At 41.9% G+C, this 26,846-nt stretch overlaps 1 protein-coding gene across 4 annotated transcripts in view; it reads right to left on the bottom strand.

Annotated features, from left to right (window-relative positions):
* The window catches only part of LOC125459291 (acyl-CoA (8-3)-desaturase-like), a 38,530-nt gene extending 12,408 nt beyond the window's left edge, over positions 1-26,122 (bottom strand). For 3 of the 4 annotated variants that reach the window (XM_048545574.2, XM_048545573.2, XM_048545575.1), the window contains exons 1-8: positions 25,748-26,122; positions 18,402-18,512; positions 17,735-17,932; positions 16,782-16,883; positions 15,173-15,301; positions 13,369-13,429; positions 6,656-6,732; positions 3,834-3,931 (exon numbers count right to left, since the gene is read on the bottom strand). In XM_048545574.2, the coding sequence (XP_048401531.1) occupies positions 3,834-3,931; positions 6,656-6,732; positions 13,369-13,429; positions 15,173-15,301; positions 16,782-16,883; positions 17,735-17,932; positions 18,402-18,512; positions 25,748-25,957 (986 nt within the window). In that variant the 5' untranslated portion in view covers positions 25,958-26,122. Of the gene's footprint in view, positions 1-3,833; positions 3,932-6,655; positions 6,733-13,368; positions 13,430-15,172; positions 15,302-16,781; positions 16,884-17,734; positions 17,933-18,401; positions 18,513-23,144; positions 23,230-25,747 lie in introns of all 4 variants that reach the window. The other variant, XM_048545578.2, reaches the window with a different exon arrangement.
* Positions 26,123-26,846: the final 724 nt, after the last annotated feature.

The raw sequence follows: 26,846 nt of genomic DNA on the forward strand, positions 1-26,846 counted from the left end.
TTCTGTTGTAGTAATTCCTATGCCATATCAAAGAGGAACAAGCAGTATCTATTAAATAGTCAGTTAGGTTGGTTTGTTGTTTTTGACCAGCTGGGAAGTGATGGGTCGAAGGGCATCTTTGACTCTATGATTTACCCATTTTTTTATTGTTCTTATTTATTCATCCCTTTAACTAATAAAATTCTAACAACATCAATCTTGAAAGCTCGATTTGGTTCAACACCTTGCTTAGGAAGAGAGTTCCAGATATCCCCTCTGTGTGAAAAAATGGTTCCTGATATCGCTCCCAAACGATCTGAATCGACTTTCAAGGTTATTGTACCTAGTTCTACATTCCTCTAACAGAGGCAGTAGTCTCTGTGCACAATTTAGCATTTCCACCTGTGGCAGCTTAACGCTCAGAAGAGGACATTGAATCGGGCAGGAAGGTAGCAGGTGGGGATCCTGTTATTCTCCCAGCTCCGCTCAAAATGAGTCAGTGGCAGGAAGGCCTGTGCATGACCTTGTCAACATGCAGCATTCGTTTCAGTTTTGTGGCTAAGAAGGGAAGGGTGTATCTAACTCTGCAATGGGGTTAAACTGGCTTGTGATCTTGAGCCTGATTGGTCTGTAAATAATTTCTCCACTGGAGGATTTTTATCTCTTGGAGATCCTTCACACAAGAGGTCATTCTATTAAGTCTGTTACTTGGCCCATTTCTCTATCTGGAGGAATCTTAGTCTCCTGAATTTTTTTGCGGAGGAACGCAGATATTCGCCCATCACCTGGGGGAATTTCACTTTCACGAATGTCAATTACGGAATAACGCTGCTCCCTGGAGACAAGTAATTTATTTTCTCCCAGCATCCTGGATTTCTAAACCAGGCAATTTCTTTTTAACTATATCTTGAACCTATGGACATTGGATTGGCTTCCATGGAGTTGTATACAGCTCGTCTTCATTTTCTGAAACGATATCTTCATTCTCAATCTGCTAATACATCTGTGCTGAGGTATGCAAGAGCTTTACTTCAATTTGTGGAGGGCATTGGACATCTTCATTCATCCTCTGTAGATGTCTTTCTAGACAAATTCCCCAACATTGGTGAGTTATTGGGGGATTATTGCTTACTTATCATTGTCTCTGTCACTGGGATTGATACTTCATCTTTGAAAGACGGAAATGTTGCTCTTGTACTTGTGTCCATTGTACTGTTCTGCTATCAAAACAACTTCAGTGAAAGATTCATCAGTGAGCTCAAGTGGGCTATGCTGTCCTTATTTTGGTTGCCCTCATGTGCATCCTCTCTCAAACTTTGCTGGTTTCTGTCATCTGAATTTTGATTAGTGATGATAACTATGTTTTGTTCATCTCCTGTCAGATTCTATATTCTTTATCTTTTAAATTACAATTTTGTCACATTAAATCTGCTCAATGACACTCTTTGTGTTGCAGCATCAGTAGAAATTAAATCCTTGGCTCTCAACTTCAATATTGTAGCTGTGCCTTATGCTCTGTGCTCACTATGGCAGTGACACTTGTTGTGAGTTATAAGTAATTGTTTTCTTGACTTCTTTCTTTCTTTCCCAACCTAGTTCATTATTGCTGATTTAAAGATATTCCCCCTTGCCTACCAGAGATGTTTAACTTTACTCACTGAGCTCCGAAACAGTCACTTTTCAGCTGAATCTTGAATCCAGGCTACCCTACAGATTCTTCTTCTAAGGACTCTGAATCAGTCAAATGTGGATAGCTGTTAAACTCTTCCTAGCTCTCATTGCACTTTTTGTCAGGTCTGAAGTAAAGGTTTTAGGCTGAAGAGCTTGTCATTCCTATCACAAGTTCTGCTGACTGCCTGTTTGTTCAATTACATGTAACTGATGACTGACTGACTGTCTTGTCATTCTTGAAGGGGTAAAGCATCTAAAACAGTGAAATCACTCGTCATTGAATAAATGCTTTCCTTAGATTATTCCCATGGTTATTACTTGGCATTTGAGCAATGAGGCTCAGTGTTCATCACAACCACAACCAGTTGAGTGGAATGCTGCTCCAATCCTCCTTTCTCCATGTTTTTAACCAATCTATTTTGGCATTTCATGGCACATCTCTCAGGCAAGTGAAATTTGAACCTTTTGGCCCAGAGGCAAGAACATAACACTACCACTGTGCCACAAAATTCATTAGAAGTTAATGCATGCAATGTGAATTTAGTTGAATGCAATTGCTATTTAATTAACATCCTAAACCTGCAACCTCCATTGCTTGGAAGAGTGAGGACAGCATTTGGATACACCGCTTCCAATTTTCCCTCTAATTCATACACCATCATCTTACCTTATAATTAAGATGATGGGACTCAGTGAATGATGCAAAGTGACTGCTGAGTTGTCACTGTTCGGAATGATTACTAATAAGCTTTTCCAAATATTATCTTGAAGTGTTTTCTTCTTGGAATGTTGCTCGGTTGAGGATGACAAAATGGGTTCTGGCTTGTGAAGCTGTTAGGACACATTATCCACTCCATTGAAGTTGATTTTGCAAGAGGTGTGTGTTAATTTCTTGTACAACTTGCTTCAAGAAGGACCACATTCCTAGATCATCACTGCAAACTTATTCTCACAACCAGCTGAGTGGAGTGCTGCTCCAATCCTCCTTTCTACATGTTTTTAATCAATCTGTTTTGGCATTTCATGGCATGTCTCCCAGGCAACTGAAATTTGAACCTTTTGGCCCAGAGGTAGAGTAGAATTGCCTAATTCCACCTCTTCCACAGCTCATCCGCTGAAAACATCTTTAAAACGTTGCTCTGTTTAGACATGACTCTCCCAGGGAAATGTTGACAATCATCCTATCTTGCATGGTCCATGGACTAAGCTAATAAATAGGTTTGCTGACTATGTCCTAAATCCCAATTCAGCCGTCACCTGTGCTCTCTGACTTCAATTGGCTCTGATTCAGAAGCACATGGATCGGAAAATTCTCATCCTTGTTCTCAAATCTTTCCATGATTTTAATTCCCCAGTATCTGTAGCCTCCTCCAGATGTATAGCCCTCCAAGATCTCTGGGCTCCTCTTATTCTTGGCTCTTGGCCATCCACAATTGCAATTGTTCTACCATTGGTGACTTTGCATTTAGGTTCCAAGGTGATAAGCTCTGGACTTCCTCCCTAAACCTCTTTGCTGTTGTACATCTTCTCTCTCTTTTAAGATGCCCCTTAATATCTACCTCATGACCGAGTTTAGTGGAAAGCCCATTACAGGACAGGGAATGAGAAAGAACAGAAAAACAGGCAGTGAGACAGGAACAAGTCGATGTTCTCTGCATCTAACAGTATTGAATAAACAAATGTACAAATCAATGACAGAGCTTCAGCAAGTAGAAGTGTTGAACAAAGCAATCAAGATAAATCTGTAAATAGTCTGTCAGAGTACAAGAATAAATTTTAATTTATTAGAGACTGTTATTGTCGGGAGTTAGAGAGGGCCAAATAAGCAGAGAGGTAGAAATAAATAGTGGCAGTGAATGAGGAATGAACACACAGGCAGAGAAAATGACAAGAGAGAAAACAAAGGTGATGATCAAGAAAGTAAAAGACTAGTGGAAAAAGAGAGAAGAGAAACAAAATAAACAAACAAGATAAACAAGACGTTAATATTGCCCAAACCTATTCAAATGTATTAAATCAAACAGGGAACAAAAAGACCACTCACAACAACTAGTTCCCTATAGCTACAGTTATGCCAGGCATTTAATGGATGGTTAAAGTACTGCAGGCACACAGCATCAATTACTGCAATTGTTCAACAGACAAACACATAATATAGTTAGCATTTTGATCGGGAGCCCCACCTCACTAGAAAGAACATGAACAGAAAGCCTTGAATGCCAAGCAGTGGGATGTAAGTCAGGCTGATTCGAATGTAGAAAGACACCATCCAGGCCAAGTCCTATAAAAGGCGAGAAAAACATCACTATATTAATTAACCATTCCTTTCCTTTCCAGTTTTCTTAGTCCTCTCCTGAGAGTAGTAACTGGTCTCAGGGTTCAGGTCCTTCTATCACTTCACCCCACTGACTCGTCTCCATTTGTGAGCTGAGACAGAGGACGTTAACAGGCTTTTGATAAACTGGAATGGGGGATGACAATGAAGTCATTGCTAACCCTATGCTCATCAATCCTGTACCCAATCAGCAGCCACAACATCACATGTACTCCAGCCAACTCCTATTGAACATCAACAATCTACAAATGAATCACATGGAGAAATTCAAACTAGAAGTTAAATTGTGAAAATACTCAGCAATACAGTTACAGATTTTGTTCTTCCAGATGTAGGTTATGTCAGCAGATATGTGTAATGCCAGCAATAGGTAGAATGGTCACTGGTTACAGGTTTGTTCCTGGTAATGGAAATAATTTGAATTAAAAGAATCCCACAAGAAAGAAACAGGTACAATATTACAATGATGGATTCATCTTATAATGCATTAATGCTTATATATTATACAATCTTGAAATTAGTAGTAGTTAAGATGGATAGCTTCTGATTAATCATTTTCCTTTGTAGAACTCTTTCGGGAGCAACTGGGCTGTTCACTGCACCAGTGAATGGATGGGGGAAGGGTTCCTATTGTGTTTGAGCAGAACTCATGAGGAGCCAGCCCGACAGACCATGATGTGCACTGTCTGCATCAAATGAACAATGATGTACTCAGCACTGTTTGAATGGAGACAAATAAGGAAGTTTGCTGACTTACTTAGGTCTGTCTGTGAGCCCGTGTGAGAATTTGCACTGAGGTTTGTATTGGGCATGTGTTTGGATCATTGTGGGTTTCTATTGGACTATGTGCGAGAGCCAGTACTGTTTAGTTAATCTGAACTCTGTTTAGATGAGCTGTTGCTGTGGAGAATGCACCAGTTAGATGATGATGGATAGTTAATTGTGAGTCACTGTGATCTACAATGCACCATCTGAAAGGGCTGCTGGAAGTAGGTTCAATGTTTAGTTTTAATGGGGAATTAGATTAACACTCGAGAGAAAAGGAAGTTGGGAATGGAACTAATTGAGAAGGTTTTTCAAAGAGCCAGCACTGATACAAAGGGCTGAATGTCATCATCTCATGTTTTACTATTTACGTAGGACAGTTGGTAGCGACAGGCATGCAGTTGATACTGCAGGCATGGATCATTGCTTATAGCAGTCTATGACCCAGGAATTATCTTAAAAGACTTTCAGTAGAAAAGGAATTGCATTTATCCCCCATTACTACTGGCCAAGTTAATGTTCTTGAACCCTCTGGTGCTTAGTTTGGGCTCACATGCAATCCCAAGTGCAACAATGAAGCAATGTTTCAAGAATGGGCGAATATTCCAGTAAATCACACCGCATCTTGTGACTTTGGAATTGGCCTCTATCCAAGTGCCCACCATACCCTCATAGGATGGCATATACTGGCCTGGTCCAGCCCAATCATACTGGATTCTTCAAGGGAAATCAAGTTTTCCATTCTAGTAAAATGCTCATTTTGCATTCATAATTGTATTTTACTACGTTTGCTCCACACATTAGTTAATTTTGCTGAACAGCTTACCATTTTTGCCTTATTCATACTTTAATTCAATATTCATTGCTGCTATTATTTAAGGAGATCAAAAAAGGGAGTGGAAATGGAGATGTACGCAAAAGTCAGACAGGGCTACATGGATTAAAGTAAAGACCATGTCTTCAAGGGGAATGGATGGACAATCAATGCAGGTGCAACACACCGACGAGGTCGATCTACCTGCTTATCAACTCCTGCATACAACCTGGACTCGTCAGAGGAAACCTGTCTTTACTGCGATGTTGTACCACACAAGTGTTAGGAGTAAACTTTTGTAGCATTATCACTTGTCCTTGAGGGACTACATTGATTCAGTGACCTCCCTCCATTTAAGTGCCACCTTACATTTATTGAAAAATTACCTGCTTCTCTAAATAGAGCCATTAACGTTACTGCATTTCCTGTAGAAAGGTCTCTTTGCTGGCCAGCATCAGTTAGATTGAAACTTTCCACATGTGCCACTGCCTCCCCTTTACTAGTGAGTGACACCTCTCAAGGAGCTACCTGATCACTAGAATTTACACTCTCAGCCAAGTGTTCTGAAAGTCACATACTCCGGGAAAACTATTCCTGTATGCTAACAGACTATTCAGATTAAAGCAAAAAATAGCTGGGTATACAATTGAGCCAACAATATACATCCCCTACCCTGTCTTGCATTACTAAATATAGTGGTTAGACCTCATTGAGTATTAGTGAATAGAACAGTGTGTAATCTCCCGGTATTCCTGAATTTTCCATCAGACTTGCCTGAGGTACTACTGGATACAGCAGTCATACAATCTTCCACTCTGGAATACAACAGTTATGCCAGCAATATCCAATATTCTAAATATGCCAGGAGCCCACCCATTACTCAGGTATAGATTAATGATGTCAGCAGTCAGTGGTTAGCTATAAACTAAGTTAGCATAGAGATAGGTTCGAACATGGGAGTCTTTTGTCTGAATGGTTCAGTACACTTTAGGTAAAGCACTTAGCAAATGGGAAGCTATACTTCAAGTAAAATATTGGAAAAAGTAAAGACAGGATTGAACAAGGCCAAGTAAACTGCTAGAGATACTCACCACCCACTGCTTTCGCTGTACAGCGAAGTAAAAGATGTACCATTGGAAGTAAAGGGGGAGTAGTGCTGGAGGTCCAACTATGACAAAATGAGAAATCAAAGTATTTAGAACAAAACAAAAATTGTAGAAGTTTCCTTACATAACTCAATGGACTCTCCATCCCAGCTCATATTAACTTTGACATGTCTCACTTGTTTCTATTTCTCAACATTAAATGAGAAATCTGCCAATGAATTCTCCACTACTGTCTACTGCAAGTCTACTTTCTCTGGGCAATATATGTACTGGGATTCCTACAGCTCCACGTGCTGTTAAATTGGCTATATTGGCAACCTCATAAATAGGGCCAGAGCCATTTGCTCACCAAGCAAGCTTGATGTGGAAATACAGCTCATTGAAGCCATCCCTCAAGACAATGGCTATCCCAGTCGGGCCATGCTTACTGATTGATTAGCACACAAACTCTTGAATGGGCCTAAATCCTGATAAGTGCCCGAGGTTGGGGTATTGCCACCGTTAGTCAAGGGGCTCATTCAGTGAAAATTTGAGGGATTGGCATCAGCCAGTCATGTAGATCAACTGCAATTAGTCCAGGAATTACAGATCAGTCAGTCAGGGTTTGTTGAGACACCAGTCCAGGAAGGTCCTACAATTTTTATTGCAGTGAGTTAAAGGGAAGGACTGACTGTGATACAAGTGATGGAAGAGCCATTTGTGGTCATGCATGAACAGAAGATGCGTCCTCATTGAGTGAATCGAAAGCGCAGAGCAGGAAGGGTGAGTAGTTTGGGTGACTGAGGTGGGTGTGAACACTTAAGCGGGCTTGATGTACGCAACGCAGAGGGTTTTGTCCATCAGCCTTTGTGAGACTTGTCTGCAGTAGCAGTCTGACAGTGGGTGCTGGCCCTTGGGTGAGATGTGGCACAGAAAAGGTGATGGCACTTGCCCTTACAGAGGTCAGAAGATTGTTGACCTTCTTGTGACACTATCGCACGTCCCTTTTGCTGCAGGACACAGCACTGATCTGCAGTGCTATTTCTGTCCAGGCTGGCTACAACTGCTGATGTGGCCTTTTTGTTGGTCAGCGAGAAACAGGACTGGTCTCCAAGCAACCAACAAAATCAAAGAACCCTCTCACCATGGTTATACTCTCTTCCACCTTCTTCCATTGGGCAGAAGAAATAAAGGTTTGAATACACGTATGAACAGATTCAAGATTCTGATGTTATCACACTTTTAAATGGACCTCTTAAATGTTAATGTTGATCTCTCACTGCACCTTCTCAGAAGCTATAACGCTAACGTCTGCACTCTGTTCTGTTACCCTGGTGCGCTTGTATTGCACTATCTGCCTGTAAATTACATAAGACAACTTTTCACATTATCTCAGTACATTTGACAGTATTAAATCAAATCAAAACCCTGTCCACCACACCTCTAGATCACTGTTCTGGGGAGCTAGCTTTTGTCATCATTGCATGCCACAGTATAAGGGGTCATTCCTAGCTTGCAACATCTGAATGTACGCAGCTGGCCTTTAAATATGACGTTGAAAGAGAAGAAGCTGGAAGATCTCACAAATGGTGACTATTTCTGCCTAACATGCAACAGATTCCCTGAAGAATACAGCCAATTTCTCAGTTACGTTATTAATGAAGTCTCTGAATGCCACAAAGTTAAATACTACCATCTTCTCTCTGCTACCTCACCATCAAACACCAGGATTAGATCTAACTCTGTCACTATACAAGATTCTGACCAAGGCTCAGGGACAATAACTCTCAGTATTCCATGAATCAATGTTCACTCAAGGGCTCACACCTAATTCATCCTCCCAACTGCTCATCCCTACTGTCTTTTGCACATCCTACTCACAAATTAGACACCTAGCTTCTGCTCATACATCACCACTAACTCTTCTTATATCCATTTCCATTATACTCAATCACTGCTTTGTCTCAAATAGGTAAGTACCCTTCCTGATCTATGCCCCAACATTACCCTGACTGCCCAACCTGCTATCTCTGGACTGCACAATAAATGGAGGGGATATTGAGAGAGGATAGAGGAAATGAGAGACCCTGAAGTGTGTGCCACAGTTCCTTGAAGGTGGCAGAACAGGCAGACAAAGATGGTACTGAAAGCATTCTTTTCCTTTAATGTATGAGGCATAGAATATAAATGCAGGGATGCAATGCTGGGACTGTGTAAAATTCTGGTAAGTTCACAGTTATGCATACAGTTCTGGTCACCGCACTGCAGAAAGGGCAAAATTACTTTGGATAAGAATACAAATTTAGAAGAATGATGCCGGGGCTTGAAAACTGCAAGTATGAGGAAAGATTGAATAGGCTAGGGTAGGATTCCTTAGAATGGAAGAGTCTGAAGGGCGACTTAATTGAGGTGTACAAAATAATGAGGAAGGAGTGAACATGGAAGACCTGTTTCCCCTAGTAGAAGTCACAGATATAAGCTGGTTTAGAACATAGAACATGGAACACAGAAAAATAGAGTGCAACAGGCCCTTCGGCCCTCGATGTTGCATCGACGTGTGAACTAATCTAAGCCCATCCCCCTACACTATCCCATCATCATCCATATGCTTATCCAAGGATTGTTTAAATGCCCCTAATGTGGCTGAGTTAACTACATTGGCAGGCAGGGCATTCCACACCCTTACAACTCTCTGAGTAAAGAACCTGCCTCTGACATCTGTCTTAAATCTATCTCCCCTCAATTTGCAGCTATTCCCTCTCGTACAAGTCGATGTCATCATCCTGTAGAAGAATAAGGAAAATGGCTTTTTTTTTAAACACAGATGATGATGGGTGTGTGGAATTCACAGGTTTGGTGATGGAGGCAGAAAACCTCTCCTCATTCAAATAATCCTGGATCTGCACCTGATGTGCTGGAACCTGGAAAGCTATGCACCAGATGTCAGAGGGTGGGATTAGAATGGACAGCTAATTTTTTTCTCAGTCCATGCAGCACAATGGGCAAAGTGGTCTTTTTCTGTGCTACAACTTTTTAATGGTTCTATGGCAATCAGGTATTACAAATAAAGTCATTGCCAAGCACAGGGATAAGCTCAGCAAACCAAAAAAAAAATACAGGTTCAAACTGTAGTCAGTGGGGAATTTGCTCAGCTACAGAAACAACTCACCTCAGTGCATCTGCCATAACAAAGGGAGAATCAGACATTTTCCAATTCCTGTTCAGCATCTAATAACACGTGTACAGATTGCAATGTTGGGTAAAGGCAAGATCATGCTCAATTGTAAGAGATTAAATGTGGAGCTGGGTGAACACAGAAGGCCAAGCAGCATCTTAGGAGCACAAAAGCTGGTGTTTCGGGCCTAGACCCTTCATCAGAGAGGGGGATGGGGAAAGGATTCTGAAATAAATAGGGAGAGAGGGGGAGGCGGATCGAAGATGGATAGAGGAGAAGATAGGCGGAGAGGAGACAGACAAGTTAAAGGGGCAGGGATGGAGCCAGTAGATGTGACAAGAGAGTTGCAGTGGGAGAGAGAGCCCCTGAGGGTTGTCCGGAGGGAGGAGGGTAACTTCTTCAGGTTAGGTATCCCTGGAAGAGGCTTTGCAGTGGGGTTAAAATTGTATCAGAAATTATGGGAACTGCAGATGCTGGAGAATCCGAGATAACAAAGTGTGGAGCTGGATGAACACAGCAGGCCAAGCAGCATTTTCGGAGGACAAAAGCTGATGTTTTGGGCTTAGACTCTTCATCAGAAATGGGGGAGGGTGAGAGGGTCCTGAAATATGCCCTCCATAGCTAAACAGCATGCTGGCAGTCAGAGTCTTGGCTCACATATGTGAAAAATCACTTTGGGCCAGCCAAAAACCACAGGATCAAAACTAGGAAAGCATGAATACATTCAGAGAGAGGAGAAAAGGAGAGAATGGAGGGAAAAAAAATCAAACGTTTGCACAAGGAACTTTATTCAACACTGAAAGTTATAAACTCATCAGATTGTAAAGTCAGACTTTTGAGTGTCAAAAAGCGCAAAGACCAGCAAATAGCTTCTAAAAATCTCAGGTCACATTTTGTAGTTTCATGTACATACCCTTGAAATTAATTTATACACAACAAATACATGTCTGAGCAAATCTCACACAGTTGACAGGCTCCCGTCTTTGTGAGGTAAACATAGGAAATCCACTCTCTTTACACCGGCTTAATTTACAGGGAAGTCAGGAGAGGAAGCTGGCCAATCAATGGGGAGAGAAAGAAATCTCACCACAGCCAAACATATCAGGAGAGCCTAAATAACAGAGACTAAGTGTGAGACTGTCTGGGGCCAGAGCTGGAGATCACTGAAGGGCTCCAGCACTGCTGAGAGTAATACTTTTGCTAAAGAGCAATGGTGTCATCTGACAGGTCTCGTTTCTCAGAAACGCTCAATGCTAATTCCTCCTGTTTTAATTTTTATTAACCACTTTATTCCTCACAATATCACGTAGCTCAGATGAAGTTAACCATCTACCTAGTTTCAAATGGTTGCACTAAATAAAAAGACTGCATAGTAAAGGGCTACTTGCACTTCCTTGCCCCTAACATTAACAGGGCATAGTGTTCTAATCTGATCATTAAATGCCAACAGTTTATCTGTCTAATCTGTGGAATTTGTCTCTGCTAACCAGTAACTGCAACTCCTGTGCACAACAACTGGTGAAATTACAGCGAATTCCTGCTTTTAATGGTTACAATTTGTGCCCTTTCCAATTCTTCTATTTGAGTTAACATTAAAAACAGTTTCTGTTGAATAACCCAAACTTGTTGTGAACTGAAACTTGCAAGTTACAGTTGGCTATAAATAGGAATAGAGTGCCAGAATAAATAATGATGCTTTTACGGAAGCTTGGATTTGCCAGTCCATTGTATACTTTTGTGAGAAAGTCCATAGGGTCAAGTGTCAATCAGCCATTTGATTGGCTGTGGGGGCTTTCTACCCGAATTTTGAATTTGGCCTAGGAAGCTCCACCTGCATGGAGCTACTGACCAATCAGAGGCAGGGATGTCCAGGACTCTGACAGAGACCATGGCTACTCACGAAAGCCCCCCCCTGAATCTCTTGGTTAAGGATCAGCAGAAGGAAAACCAAGTGTTGCTTGGGTCAGGTTCCAGGTTTGGGAAGCTGTGGAGAGAAGAGGTGGAGGGGTGTCTGAAGCAAGGGAAAAGGATATTTCTCAGAGGGCACACCAGGCCCTAGGACAAGATCCTCAACATTGCAAAATTGAGTGTAGAGTGAAGGATCTACCCACTAGTTTACAAATTGGCATCCTTCCTGCACTATTTGACTGGACTGGCGGCCAGCTTCTTTTTCTCTAGCCTGGAGCTGAAATAACATGGGAGTGCACCTCTAAGTGGTTGATGATTGACCACTGAAGGGTGTCAATTGGTTAGGAAGCTTAACCACAGACATTCCTTCCAAGAATTTAATGTCTGAGGTGGCAGAAAAGTGGTAATATCTCCCTGTTGCCACAGTCTGATTCTTTGCCCTTCTGGCCGCATTCCACACCACTTTTAAAGAGGAAAAGTCCCAACTTGAGCAATTTCACACCAGAGGGTGCTCAGTTTCCTCGCTGTCCATTGCTGTCTTCCGAGTGGAAAAAACCCTGTGTTATTAGAATGTCTAGTTCAAGTAAAAGCATCATTAATGAGTCCTAGATGTGGGAAAAATGCTCAGGGCATAGAATGAAAGAGCAGACACAAGTCTTGAAAGAATTCATTCTGGAAGTTTCATTTTAAGTTCCCATTTATCACAGCTTCAAAACTTACTCAAAGCTTATGACATATAATGTATGAGAGGCCTGCTTTGGGTACACTCACAGCAGCAGTGAAAATACACAGTGAAAGGGCTTTTTAACCAGTATTTCTAGATGTCCCATGGTTTGCAAACCTGAAAGATGTCAATAAACTTACAGAATTGGTGTATAATTAGCAAGTATATTTTACTACATATAAGAGAGAGGGGCTGCAATTCAGCTGTTTCAACATGGACAACAAGTCTAAATGGCACAAACAACCAGGAGATTGGGGCAGGGTTTAGAAAGAGGTCAGGAGAAGTACTTTGCAGGGTGCCCTTTCTAACTGCTGTTTACTATGCAGTCTTTTTATTTAGTGCAACCATTTGAAACCAGGTAGATGGTGAACTTCATCTGGTCAATGTGATATTGTGAATAATAAAGTGGTTTATCCATTAAAACAAACAAAATCTAGGGGTCACTTCTACAGGGTTACAATTGGAAAACACAGAAGTTATGATAAACCTGTACAAAAACGTTGATTTAAACACAGTTTACAGTACTGTAAATAGTTGTTATACATTACGAAAAAATGAAGCTGCCAGACTAGATGAAAACAAAAATCCAAGTGTTACACTAAGACTGAGAGGTAATACTTTAAAAGGAAAGGCTGAAGAAAGTGAGCTCCTTTCTCTAGAAAAATTATGACTGTGGAGTTGACCCTTAAGATTATGAAAGGATTTGATAAGGCAGACATGGGACACTAGAACTAAACAGCAAAAATAAATTGCCACTAATAAACCTACCAGATATTTAAGAAAAATGTTTTTTTTTATTACTCAGAGAGTTGTCTGTATGTGGAATTCTCTACTATAAGATGTAGTTGAGAAAACTTGCATGGATGTGCAGTGTACCTACATATTCCAAGTAATTCTGTGCAAATGACTTACTCAGGAAAAAATACTTATGTTGGTATTGGTATGGCATATACTTCTTCTTCTGCATTCCCACCTGGGTTGAAGGAAAGAAAGAAAAGATTTGAATGATCATCTTGTGCACACATGATAATAAAAATCAAGGCATGTGCATTGGATTTTATGATTTTGTGCTTCAGGTGTACAGCTTCATATGATGGGAGTGTATGCTGGCAATCCAGGCTTATGTCACTGTTATCATTCATTAGTTTTCAAATTCAATGGGTTTCACCGATTTCCAAGTCCAAATTTCTAATACACGGAGCTGATATGCAACATACTCTGTGGGAACACTAATTCATAAAATCTATCCCTGTGTTTAAATTGTTTTCCAACCTGGCACTTTCACAATCTCAGTACCATACAGTCATTGACTCAACAAAACTGTAACTAGCCATACTTCATACTTTGTTTTATTCAGCCAAGTACTTCCAAATGAATTCATTACTTGTTTAAAAATCTCTCTCAGTATGTAGGTTTCACAAGCACAATAGGCAATTATTACCTATTTTACAGTTGGAAGAGGTTGTGAATCTTCTTGACCGCTGCTGCCATCTAATGAGACAACTCTCTCAGTGTCACTAGGTAGAGAGGTCTAGCAGCAGTGAAGGTACTGTGAGATATGTCCAAACTAGAATGGCATGAGAATGGAACATGCATTTGCTGGTGTTGCTGTGCACCTACTTTGCTTGATCTTCTTGATTATGGAGGTCACTGCTTTGGAAGGTGCTGTTTAAAAAGTTTTTACTGTCAGTTTGTGCTCCTATAGCACCTAGTGTCAAATGTACACGGAGGAACAGCAAAATCATTTGTTTTGACTCACATAATTTAAAGCATGTACAGTTGCTTTGCCCTAGTTGAAGTCCTAGAAATGATTTGATCTGCCAATCAATTCCCTGTCCCAGCTGCAGGAACTACAACTATGGCAACATGTACCCAAGAGGCAGAAATCATCCCTATAATTTCCCGTACACGGTTCCAACCTTTCTATCTGCAAATACGAGGTCTCACACTAAATATACAAACATAAGCTGCAGTAGATGATTTCACCCTTTAAGCTTTTTCCAACTACCGAGCCAAAATCATAGCTAATCTTCTGCCTCAAACTCTACCTTTCCACTCTATTTCTACATTCCTCAATTCTTTTGTACTCAAAACTGTACAAGAGGTAAGATTCCCATCTCAAGACTGATTTTCCCAAGGTTAGAAAAATCAGGTAAAAAAGATCAATTCCAAAGTTGTAATCCAGAAGCTTGGTTTTTAAACATACTCACTTTAATGTGGAGTCACTCTCTAGTGGCCATCACTCATCTTCCTCTACCTCTCTCTTGGGAACATCTCCCCTCTCTACTGTACCCATCAGCTACCCTTTCCCCTTCCCTCACTCTGGGGCGTTATCCTCCCTGGACACTGCTCATGCCAACTCAACCTCTCCCCAATCTGAGCACCACTTCATCAACCACTGCTTATTCCCAGGCACCCATCCAGACCAAATTCCCACACACCTTTCCTTTGCTGGACAGCGATTATATTCCACCATGAATATCTCAGCATCTCTTTCCATCCACAGGCACATACTTCCCTCAAAACCATTTGCAGCCACACCCATAGCCTCAATTCCCAGATACCCCATCCTGCTATTCATAACCATGAAGCTCCTCCATACTTCTTACAGCGTCTCCCTCACTCTTTCTGCTTGTATCCTACCAACCTCAACAGTTTCTAGAAGTCCCACCAGGAAGACATCAAGCAGCTGAGTGGGCATCTGTGATCTACTTGCCTCAATTGGGAGCTTCTTTCCCAAGACAAAGAAGATGGGATGCATGTTGATGTCAGGGTCTTTGCGGAAACAATTGGGCTTGGCATGATGCTGAAAGTGGAGGTGGTTCCACCAGCTGGCTGGGGCACCCTGTCACCAGAGAAAAAGAAACAGAAATGATCAACTTAAGAGGATCAAAGCCAAAGACACCCTCAGAATTTCAAATATAGCGCACACATCATTTAAGCAAAAACTGAGCTCAAACAGCCACTGGCATGAATTCCTTTGGATTCCCCCCACCAGCCCTGTAAATCCTAACATCAGTGTTCTGGGGATCAGCCGCTCTCAACAGTGAGAAAGAAAGGGGAATAACAATTTTTTCTTCATGACTTTGGCTCTTCCTAGGGTATGAGTTCAAAGGTATCAACTGCCCTTCAACAATTATCCCCAAGCCTCATTGACAAGTGTCATCACAGCGGCATGGTGGCTCAGTGGTTAGCACTGTTGCCTCATAGCATCAGTGATCTGAGATCAATTCCAGCCTCAGATCTGTGCGTAGTTTGCACATTCTCCTCTTGTCTGCATGTGTTTCCTCCGGGTGCTTCAGTTTCCTCCCACAGTCCAAAGATGTGCACTTTAGGTGGATTGGCCATTCAGGATACAGAGATAGGTTGGGGCTGGGTGGGCTGCTTTTCAGAAGGAATGTGGGTTTGATTGGCTGAATGGCCTGCCTCCACAATGTAGTTATTCAACTTAAAATACCTGTCCTCATTGAACAACCAGACAAGCAAACGTTCGGTTTTTTTTGCTCAGCGCAAGGGATGATCTGATTGGCTTCCACATCTCCAGACTGGAGTAACTTCTTTGTTCCCTAATCCAAAAGGCACTGAGGTCACTTGCAATGCCCTTATTATTCAGTCAGCAAAGATCCAAAGGTTTCCACCTATTAGGAATCAAATCTGGTCTCAGCCACATGAAGCTCAGCCAACCAAAACAAGTTAATGAGACTGCATGTTCTTTGGCATTACTTCAAGTCCCATTGGGTAAACTGCAATGGGGCAAGTGTACAGTGCAAACAACTACAGGTAAAATTGGCTTTACGTCTGTGTACGTAGAAAATTACAGGCATCGATAGGGAATTTGCATGGTCAACGTTCAAGAAAGATTGACAGCAAGAAAAATGGTGCCCGAGAGACTGACACAAATACATGGACAGCAAGAGAGAAACAGAAGGCAACATAAAAAAAAAAGCAGCTGATCAGAAAGAGACAATGAGGACAGAAAATTAGATGGAAACGGGGGAGATGAGCAGAAATAAATCAGGGATTTCATTGTGGTTTCATTGTATGATTTTGTGAGATGTTTTCTGGCAAAGTTTCTTGGAACAGTTTCCCAGCCTTGGAGATCAAAAAGGCACATAAGACGGGTGGAAAAGTGAGGAGAAAGAGATAGAGACAGAGAGAAAAGAAAAGAAAGTATGAGAGCAATGATTAGACAGAGATAGTAAACACAGGACAGGAAGTGAGAAGTTAGAGAGACACATACTGCCAGAAAAAGATTGTTTGATACAGGAGTTATGGTAGATTAGCAACATTGTAGTACAGTAAACTCCACATACAGTGTGACTCACTTTCAGGTGGCCAATGATAAATTTGTGAACAATATGGTTCCACTTGGACTTGCTAAACACGGAGAGGTGTCCAAAGTCATGCTGTAGCCAACCACTCTGTGCCTGCAATCAAACCATAAGGGTGCACATTACAAATAAATACCAAGAGCACTGCATAGGTCATTGCAACAATTCTCATCAACTGGGACATCCATGCTACCTTGGCCAGTCTCAGCCTTATCAACTTAAGATTGAGATAAGTCTTCAGACTAATTATGGAGGGCAGAACATTCCATGCTGGAATCCCGATCTTTGATCAGCCGGATCTGAAATCTGCTGATTAGGCAATTGCTGGCCTATGGTATTATCACTAAACTATAAATCCTGAGACCCTGGTGATGTTCTGGGGGCCTGGGTTCATATCATGCCATGGCAGATGTTGAAATTTGTATTCAATAAGTATCTGACATTAGCAGTCTAATTAAGACTGTGAAATCATTGTTGCTTGTCAGAAAAACCCAACTGGTTTTCTAATGTTATTTAGGGAAGGAAACTGCCATCCATACATGTTCTGGCCTACATTTGACTCCAGATGCACAGCATCATTAACTGCCCCCTGGACAATTAGGAATGGGTAATAAATGCTGGCCAGGCCAGTGACACACTCATCCTGTGAAGGAATTAACACAGAGGGCAACTGTACCTGAAGATATTGGGGTAAGTTATCATCTGAGACATACAGAAATCAGTAATCACATAGTGACTCATCAAACATAGTTTATGGCAGCTCATAAGGTAATTGGTGTCTACTTGATTCACTGGTGACCATAGCTTGTTAAGATTATATAACACACACAGGTGAGTCAGGCCGAGTTATGCTTTTCCCACTTCATGTATTAGATAGTCCCACCTAACATGAAAGATTTCTACAGGAGGAATTTACCTGGTTATGCACTTGATAACTGTAAACCCACCTGCACAATGGCCAGAAGAGCTGTGCTGATCATAAACGGGACAAAGGAGGTACCAAAATACCACAGGGTGAGCCATGCTGCAGCATCGAGGAGCAGTAGATGTGCTAGCATTCCAGCAAAGAACAGCTTGTTCGGCTTGAGGAGGTTTGTCCTTTCCACAAGGGCACGTAGCTCCTGGAAATCCTCTGTTATCAGTTTCTGAAAGTGAAAGAGACCATGAGTTTTAAAAAGAAACAAGCTGCTTAGCAATATGAGTGGAATCCCATTTTGAAGAATCATTGCACATTAAGGAATTAGTGTTGCTTTGCATTTTTAAATTGTATAGAAAGAAAAATGCCAGCAGGATTCTTGTAAATAATGTTTAAAGTAGGTAACTATTATCTGTTTGGGTGTAAACAGGATAGCAATTGTAAGTCTGTCTCTTAGAAATTCATAATGATAGGAACAATATAAAAGGCAGAAGGACTTGTATTTATATATAGTGTACTTCATGACCTCAGAATTATACAAAGCACTCTAGACAATAAAATACTTTTGGGATATTGTTTCTATTGTATTGTAGGAATGCACACATCAAGATTCTGTATACAATAATAATCAAGCTATTCTATTTAGAGAAAACAGTCTTGAATTGTTCTGCAGAACAGTGACTGAAGAAGATACTCACACTTTTCCATGATTCCAAGCTGGGCTGGTCAGGAGCAAGCTGCCCAATCAGCAGTGAGTTCAGGTACTTGCTCACCAGTGACTTATCAATGTGGAAGGCAGTGAAAGGATCCTAAAGGAAGAGATCAGAAGTCATTCACATTAACACATTTTTCTTGTGGCAAAATCTGTGCAAGATTTGAAAATGTTCCAAAATTCAGGATTTTTTAAACAAAGAGAAACCCACAACGGAAATTTAAATCCAATTATGCAGGACATTACTATGCTTAAGAAGAATAAGATTGGACATGAGGACGAAATGGCTCACAACGATCCTCTCAAGGACAACTAGGGATGGATGCTAAATTCTGGCCTAGTCACAATATTCATATCTCACAAATTAATTTCAAAGAATTCAGCATACTCTGCACTCAGGGGATGAATGTGACAATGGAACACCGAGGCATCTCAGAAAGTTGGAAAAAGACTAGCAGCTTCAGAAAGAATAGTGAATTTAATCAATAAATCTACACACACAAATTAGGTCTCAGGTCAGATCATCAGTTGTTTGTTCCAATCCAGTGAAGCAAAGGAAGGTGAAAATTTCATCTCCACCTATCTGGACTCCATTTTCTCCCTCTTGGTCCAGGAACTCCCTACCTACGTCCATAACACCACCCACGCCCTCCACCTCCTCCAGAACTTCCAATTCCCCGGTCCCCAACACTTCATTTTCGCCACGGACGTCCAGTCCCTATACGCCTGCATTCCCCGTGCAAATGACCTTAAGGCCCTCTACTTCTTCCTGTCCCGCAGACCCGACCAGTCCCCCTCCACCGACACCCTCATCCGCCTAGCCGAACTCGTCATCACCCTCAACAACTTCTCTTTCGATTCCTCCCACTTGCTACTGACTAAGGGAATGACCATGAGTAACCGCTTGGGCCCAAGCTATGCCTGCCTCTTTGTAGGTTATGTGGAACAGTCCCTCTTTCACACCTACACTGGCCCTAAACTCTGTTACATTGATGACTGTATCGGCGCCGCCTCATTCTCCCAAGAGGAGCTCGAACAGTTCATCCATGTCACCAACACCTTCCATCCTCAAGTTCACCTGGACCATATCCATCACTTACCTTTCTGGACCTTTCTGTCTCTATCTCAGGCAACCACCTACAAACCGATGTCCATTTCAAGCCCACTAACTCCCACAGCTACCTGGAATACACCTCCTCCCACCCACCTTCCTGCAAAAATTCCATCCCCTATTCCCAATTCCTTCGCCTCCGCTGCATCTGCTCCCAGGATGAGGCATTCCATTCCCGCACATCCCAGATGTCCTTGTTCTTCAAGGGCTGCAACATTCCCCCCCCCCCGGCAATGGTCGAGAATGTCCTCAACCGTGTCTCCCACATTTCCCGCACCTCATCCCTCACACCCCGTCCTCACAATAAGCGCCCCAAGAGAATTCCCTTAGTCCTCACATACCACCCTACCAACCTCCAGATACAACGCATCATCCTCCGACACTTCCGCCATCTACAATCCGACCCCACCACCAAAGACATTTTTCCCACCCCTCCGTGACTCCCTTATCCAGTCCACACTCCCCTCCAACCCCACCACACCTGGCACTTTCCCCTGCAACCGCAGGAAGTGCTATACCTGCCCCCACACCACCTCCCTCACCCCCATCCCAAGGCCCAAGATCACTTTCCACATCAAGCAGATGTTCACCTGCACATCCTCCAATGTGGTTTACTGCATCCGCTGTACCCATTGTGGCTTCCTCTACATCGGGGAAACCAAGCGGAGGCTTGGGGAATGCTTTGCAGAACACCTACGCTCGGTTCGCAGTAAACAACTGCACCTCCCAGCCACGAACCATTTCAACTCCCCCTCCCATTCCATAGACGACATGTACCTCCTGGGTCTCCTGCAGTGCCATAATGATGCCACCCATAGGTTGCAGGAACAGCAACTCATATTCCACTTGGGAACCCTGCAGCCCAATGGTATCAATGTGGATTTCACCAGCTTCAAAATCTCCCCTCCCAGCCCAGCTCATCCCAGCCTGCCTAACTTGTTCTTCCTCTCACCTATCCCCTCCGCCCACCTCAAGTCGTACTTCCATTCCCTGCCTACTAACCTCATCCCGCCCCCTTGACCTGTGCGTCCTCCCCAACTGACCTATCCACTCCCTACCTCCCCACCCATACTCTCCTCTCCACCTATCTTTTCCTCCACCCATCTTCAGTCCACCTCCCCCTCTCTCCCTATTTATTTCAGAATCCTCTCCCCATCCCCCTTTCCTGATGAAGGGTCTAGGCCCGAAATGTCGCCTTTTGTGCTCCTAGGATGCTGCTTGGCCTGCTATGTTCATCCAGCTCCACACTTTGTTATCTTGAAAATTTAGCAACCTGCTATTGATAAAGTGAAGGCCGTCACAATGACAGCAAATAATTTGAAGACATTTTTTAAACAATCACTAACTAACTGACAGACTGTTCTAATAGTACTGTAGATAACACTCTCAACAGGAACCAAACTATTGGTTATGATGAACTTGAATAAATTGTTTTTCACTCAATTTTTAATTATAAAGGACAACAAAATAAATTTGACCTGAAATATTGCTGAATGTATATGCAACTTAAAATCTGGTGTCAGATCCGTGTAAAATGCTAATGGTTATTTCAGACATGCCGGTACACAGGGGACTTCAGACAATTGCATATTTAAACTTATTGATTTATTCATTTCAATAAAAAGGTCATTTTTACAATTGCACAGGGGGAACTGTATAAACAGAAACTATACAAATATACCCAAAGCAACTATCACAATTCTAAATAATCAGAAATTCTGTACAAATCAATCATTCAGAAAAGCAAAACCGCACATAATTACATGAATGCAGGGGTGTTTGTTGGAAAATTAACACAAGTTGCCCTTCAGGTTGCAAATGTGTACGTTTTCAGTTCACTCTTGCTAAAACACATTTGCAAAATCACAAAAGTGAAAATTTCCAGGAAACAGTACAATTGGGCATAATGGCAGAATACCATTATTTTTCACTTTGCACTAAAATATATTCAGTGACGTATTTTGAATGGTAACCCAGTCTAGTTTTCCTGATGCAGTCAGAAATACATCTGTGACAAAAAAGAAACCTTTAAATAAAAGTGTCCAATCCTCCACCTGTAGAGTTACCACATTTTAAATTACTTAAAAACAAACTATATTGAGCTAATAATTGTAATAGTGCACCTCAGATTTTAGTAATAAAATATATTTCTCAAAATATGCAAGATTTTTAAATTCTGTCTATCAATACTGTGTAATTCCTTGAAGATCCTCCTCAAACAGTGATGAACAGACAGGATCAGCAGAAACCTGTCATCTTTACTATTTCAAGCTAGGCGTGTGGCAGGGTTTGTGGGGAGGCTAAGTTTGGATAAAATTATTCGTAAATCAGGAAAAAAAACATAGAAATTTTATTCACCCCGATATCATTTACACTTGAGCTTCCACGATATTTGCACCGGTTTGAGCAGTATCATCTGGTTTGTGCTGATAAAATTGACATGAAATATTAGCCTTACGGAACAAAAACAGAAAGCTCACATGGAATCCTCCTGAAGATGTACATACAAAGTATTCTAATTGCTAATTTCAAATGTCTAATATTGAAGCATAATGATTCAATAAGGAATCTTGGAGTAGTGCATAAAGCAATAGATAGGTCATACTTTAAAGGGTTCTAAGCCACTTCACCATACTTGACAAAAATTAAAATGAGCAAACTGGGAGTGGCATTGATACATGCAGATCCCACCTCAGAATAGGGAGAGATATCCTCTGTCATTCTCCATTGAAAAACTACTGAGTATATAGAGTTTCATGAAAGCAGGAAAAACTTGACTAGAACTGAGTTTAGTCTTTCATATTCATTAAATGGTGGCCAATCTTTTAAGATCTGAATGATCCAAGAGAGCTATAAACAAACAGAAGAAAAATCTACGACAGCACAGTGGCTGCGTGGTTAGCACTGCTGGCTCACAGTGCCAGATTCAAGTCTGCTCTCAGGCAACTGTCTGTGTGGAGTTTGCACATTCTCCCTGTGCCTGCATAGGTTTCTTCCCAGCTGTAAGATGTGCAGGGGAGGTAGATTAGCCATGCTAAATTGCCCTTGATGTACCGTCTAGGTGGATTAGCAATGGGAAATGCAAAGTTACAGGGATAGGACAGGGGGTTATGTCTGGGTGGGATTTTCTTCAGAAGAGTCGATGTAGAGTCAATGGGCCAAATAGCCTGCTTCCACACTGTAGGGATTCGATGATGGTGGTGGTAGTTATACCATAAACCAGGGAAAGAGACACTCCTTTACAGATAGTTACTCTGCTGGTTCACTTTTGAACTGTGACTACATACTTGCAAAGTATCTAATTCTAGGAACAATTGTGCTTACAGTTGAGTAGACAGATCACATAGGGGTACTTGTAACCAAATTCTTTCTCTTTCAACCTATGTGGAAAACAGCTTCCAAAAGAAGAACACAGCAGCTGTGTTCCCTGACTTGAAAGTATTAACGGTTCATAGACATGACTTTGATGAGCTGTTACAGGTACAGAGATATGGTTTGAGACAGGCAATTAATTCCAGGTAATGTTATGCAATAAGCTGGACATTGAAGGTGTAGAAGAATGGGCTGCCTTAGAGATGCATAATAACTGTGATGATAACATTTTCACAAATTATTCACCTTCAACAGTCTCCAGCCCATTCAGGTATGTAGATATCGTCTGCTTCACTTCAAGAGATGAAGATTGCAAAAATGATGAACACAACTTGAAATCAAAGCACATACCATTAGAAAAATTGTTTGCAAAGACTACATCACCATGCCTCTTCCTTAATAATGTCAATGCTCAAGCCAGACTCAAAATTTTACGAATGGGGAGCAGCTGGAACATGACCTACCAATGTGTTTAAGAGTCAGACACGTGCCTACAAAGAAAATTTTACCAAAATAGATTTTAAAAAGGACAGAAATTGCTTTTGAAATAAATTTGAGGGTACAACTTGAGGAGCTCAAATGTAAAAATGTACAACTTGTTTTCCATCTCTGATAATTAGTGGAAGAATACTGCACTGAGTACTTAAATTATTTGCACAAATACTAGTGAAGTTAAATCAAACCTTGAAAGTGATAATGCTTTTTGGCATACCAACACCAAACAATTAAAAGTCCTGTCAAATATCTATAGTCTTAACATGAGGTGTCATATTGCAACAAATAAATTCTCACAAGAAATCAAATGCCACAATTTCTAGTTTTCAACATATTTCAATTTTTCCATATTTTTCACTACTGGCTTATTGGAGGCAAATCTGGATGGAGGTGAGTTACATCCTTAATACGAAACTTTTTCCTCATTACCAAGCTTAATGAGAGATAGGTTGACTTCAAACTGTTACCCAATCTCTGGAAATTGCTTGAGATGTGGACTGATAGGACGGGTGGTAACAGGACATTCTTGAGGAGTCCAGAAGTTCTTCTGAGTAGCCATGGTGCAGTTTTGGATGTCATACAGGTACTGAATGGCTCCTCTGTTTCAGAGGGTCGACAGGAAAGGCTTATCAGCTTCCACAATGCTGATCATAAGGCTGTGGATGACCAAATCATGTACCACCCAATAGTTTGATACTTTTCAAAATTTTTACGTATTGCTTGTACCTTGACTCCTATTCTCAGCTTTACCATAATACTTCTGCATCAAATCACTTTTTACTTGTTGATGTGATCATCATAATTGTCAGTGTAAAATGCCTTTGTGTTTTCCCTAATTCGTTCTGTCAAGCCTTTCTCGTGCCCTCTTCTGGTTCTCCTCAGACCACTTTTGAGCTCCTTCCTTGCCTGCGTGTAATCCTCTCTAGCTGAACTTGACCCTAGCTTCCTCCACCTTATGTAAGCTACCTTCTTCCTTTTCACAAGAAGCTCCACCGCTCTCGTCATCCAAGGTTCCTTTATCTTACCCCTTCTTGCCTGTCTCAGAGGGACATATTTACTCATCACTCGCAACAACTGTTCCTTAAACAGTCTCCACATGTCTATAGTTCCCTTACCATGGAACAATTGCTCCCAGTCCATGCTTCCTAACTCATGTCGAATCGCGTCATAGTTTCCTCTTCCCAAATTAAATATCCTCCCATTTTGCCTAATCCTCTCCCTCTCCATAGCTATGTAGAATGTGGGGCAGTTATGGTCACTATCACCAAAATGCTCTCCCACCACAAGATCTGATACCTGACCCAGCTCGTTTCCGAGCACCAAGTCTAGAACGGCCTCTCCCCTCGTCGGCCTATCAACGTACTGCGTTAGGAAACCCTCCTGAACACACCTTACAAAAACAGCTCCATTCAAATCTTCTGCTTGAAGGAGGTTCCAATCAATATTAGGAAAGTTAAAGCCACCCATTACAACAACCCTACTGCTTCCACACTTTTCCAAAATCTGTCGACCTATGCTTTCTTCAGGGATCTATGTATCTGCACACCAAGATCCCTCTGTTCCTCCATACTGCCAAGTACTTATAACAATTTTTTCTATAAATTCTCCCAGTACATTGCTTTCCATTTTTCTCTGACACTGAGAACATTCTTTAATTGTTGATCATTATTCCTGATGTTTCTGATCTGAGATCAGTTTTTATCCCAGTTATTGGTTTTGTAATATGTGATCATCAATCTGTCTCTTTAAGATGGATCGATCTTTTATTCTGTTTTGATTCTCTTATCAGTAAATGTTGATCATATTCGTTTCAATAATTTCAGATGGTCACAATCCCTGATTATCATTACTGACCTGGGACAGTCAGTCAAAATGAATCTTACTTCAAAAATTGATAGTCATGTTTGTGGTAGGGAAGTCTGCCTCTGCAAACATGGAATGGACTGGCCATACCATGTGATCTTCAGTGACGGATGATTTACTGTTAAGCTTGAACTCGCTAGTCAACGCATATGACCCGTTATGGTTTAGGTCACAGCAAAGTCGGTCCGGTTGTAAAGCAACTTTTCTGCTTGGCGAACCTTCGGAAAAATCCAATACGTGAAGAGCACTCTGCCATGATGGTCAGTGAGTGACATGTTTTTCTGCCTTATTCACACTCTCTGACCATTACAAAGCAACTTCACCCCACCAGTTTTAAAACAAAAGGTCCTCGGGAACCTGACGTGGTATTAAGTGAGATTTTGTCAGTCTCTGGTTGTCACTCACGCATTTCGTTTTCCCTATTGGTGAGTGATTACTTGGATTATTGAATCACTCTCTCACGCTTATTGCTGTTAAAGCTCCATGCTTACCGTAGCATCCTGCCCCGCGTAGTGCCCGATCACTCGGGCGCCTCCCGGGTGCCTTTTGCTGAACTCGCTGATATCATAGACGTTCCTGTGGATCACCAGCCAGCGGTCGCTGCGAGTACAGTGCTTCTGCACCTCATCCCAAGTGAAGAACCTGTCCGGACTACACTCCATACTCGACCCCGTCACTTTCTCAAGCCTGTTCCCTTCCATCCGCTCTGTGCCTCAGCCTCTCCCCGTTTTCCCCCCTTACTACCCAGTCAGCTGGTATCTCAGACCGGGAGCGGTTTGCTGAATCTCTACCTACACCTCTCTCCAGTCCACTCTTCGCACCTGGCTTTCTCCCCAATTTCAGAACCACATGCAGCAACGGTGGCTGGGAACCCGCCCCTCAGAGACCCATTGGATAGTGTCCACATCAATCACAACTACTTCCAGATTGTTTGGCTCATAAATCTGTCAATCATGCCTGCGGGTTCCCATGCTGCTATTGGTGGATATCCTGGGCGGAACCAAACAATGCTCACATTCTATTGGCTAAAAGAGGCGCCAATTCGCCACATTCCAAATACTATTGGCGTCTGGCAGCGGGTCTCTCCTCACGCGGTTTTTTCATTGGTCACTGCATGGACAGCAGATTCACCAAGGGAGTGAGCGGAGGGAGGGGGCTCCTCTCTGGCTGGCAACCAGCCTCAGACGAACGCCCAGAATCAAACCAAGCTCAGGTTGTTAAGAGACTGAGGCGCACTGACTGCTGGGGATGATCCAGATGCAAAGGCTGCCATCGTCCTTCAACTTCCCCCCCCCCAAATTCTAAAATAGGTATTGAGAAGTCAATTCATTTATCTCTTATTCACTTCAGTAGATGACTTCAATTTTTCTCTCCACACTCCCTAGAACCTTGGCGTAGATTCAGACAGTAGATTTGACGCGCCGGCCAATTTGTCAAAGTAAGATCCTACAACAGCTGTACAGGTATCAGTGCAGAAACCACCACGCCAGAGCTAATGACAGAAGAGGAGTCTTACGGCCACATGACTTTGTAGTTGAAAAGCAACGTGTTAAACGTTGGAATTTGATATCAAAATGAAATTCTGTAAAT

The sequence above is a fragment of the Stegostoma tigrinum genome, chromosome 17 (genome assembly GCF_030684315.1).
Source record: "Stegostoma tigrinum isolate sSteTig4 chromosome 17, sSteTig4.hap1, whole genome shotgun sequence".
Classification (NCBI taxonomy): domain Eukaryota; kingdom Metazoa; phylum Chordata; class Chondrichthyes; order Orectolobiformes; family Stegostomatidae; genus Stegostoma; species Stegostoma tigrinum.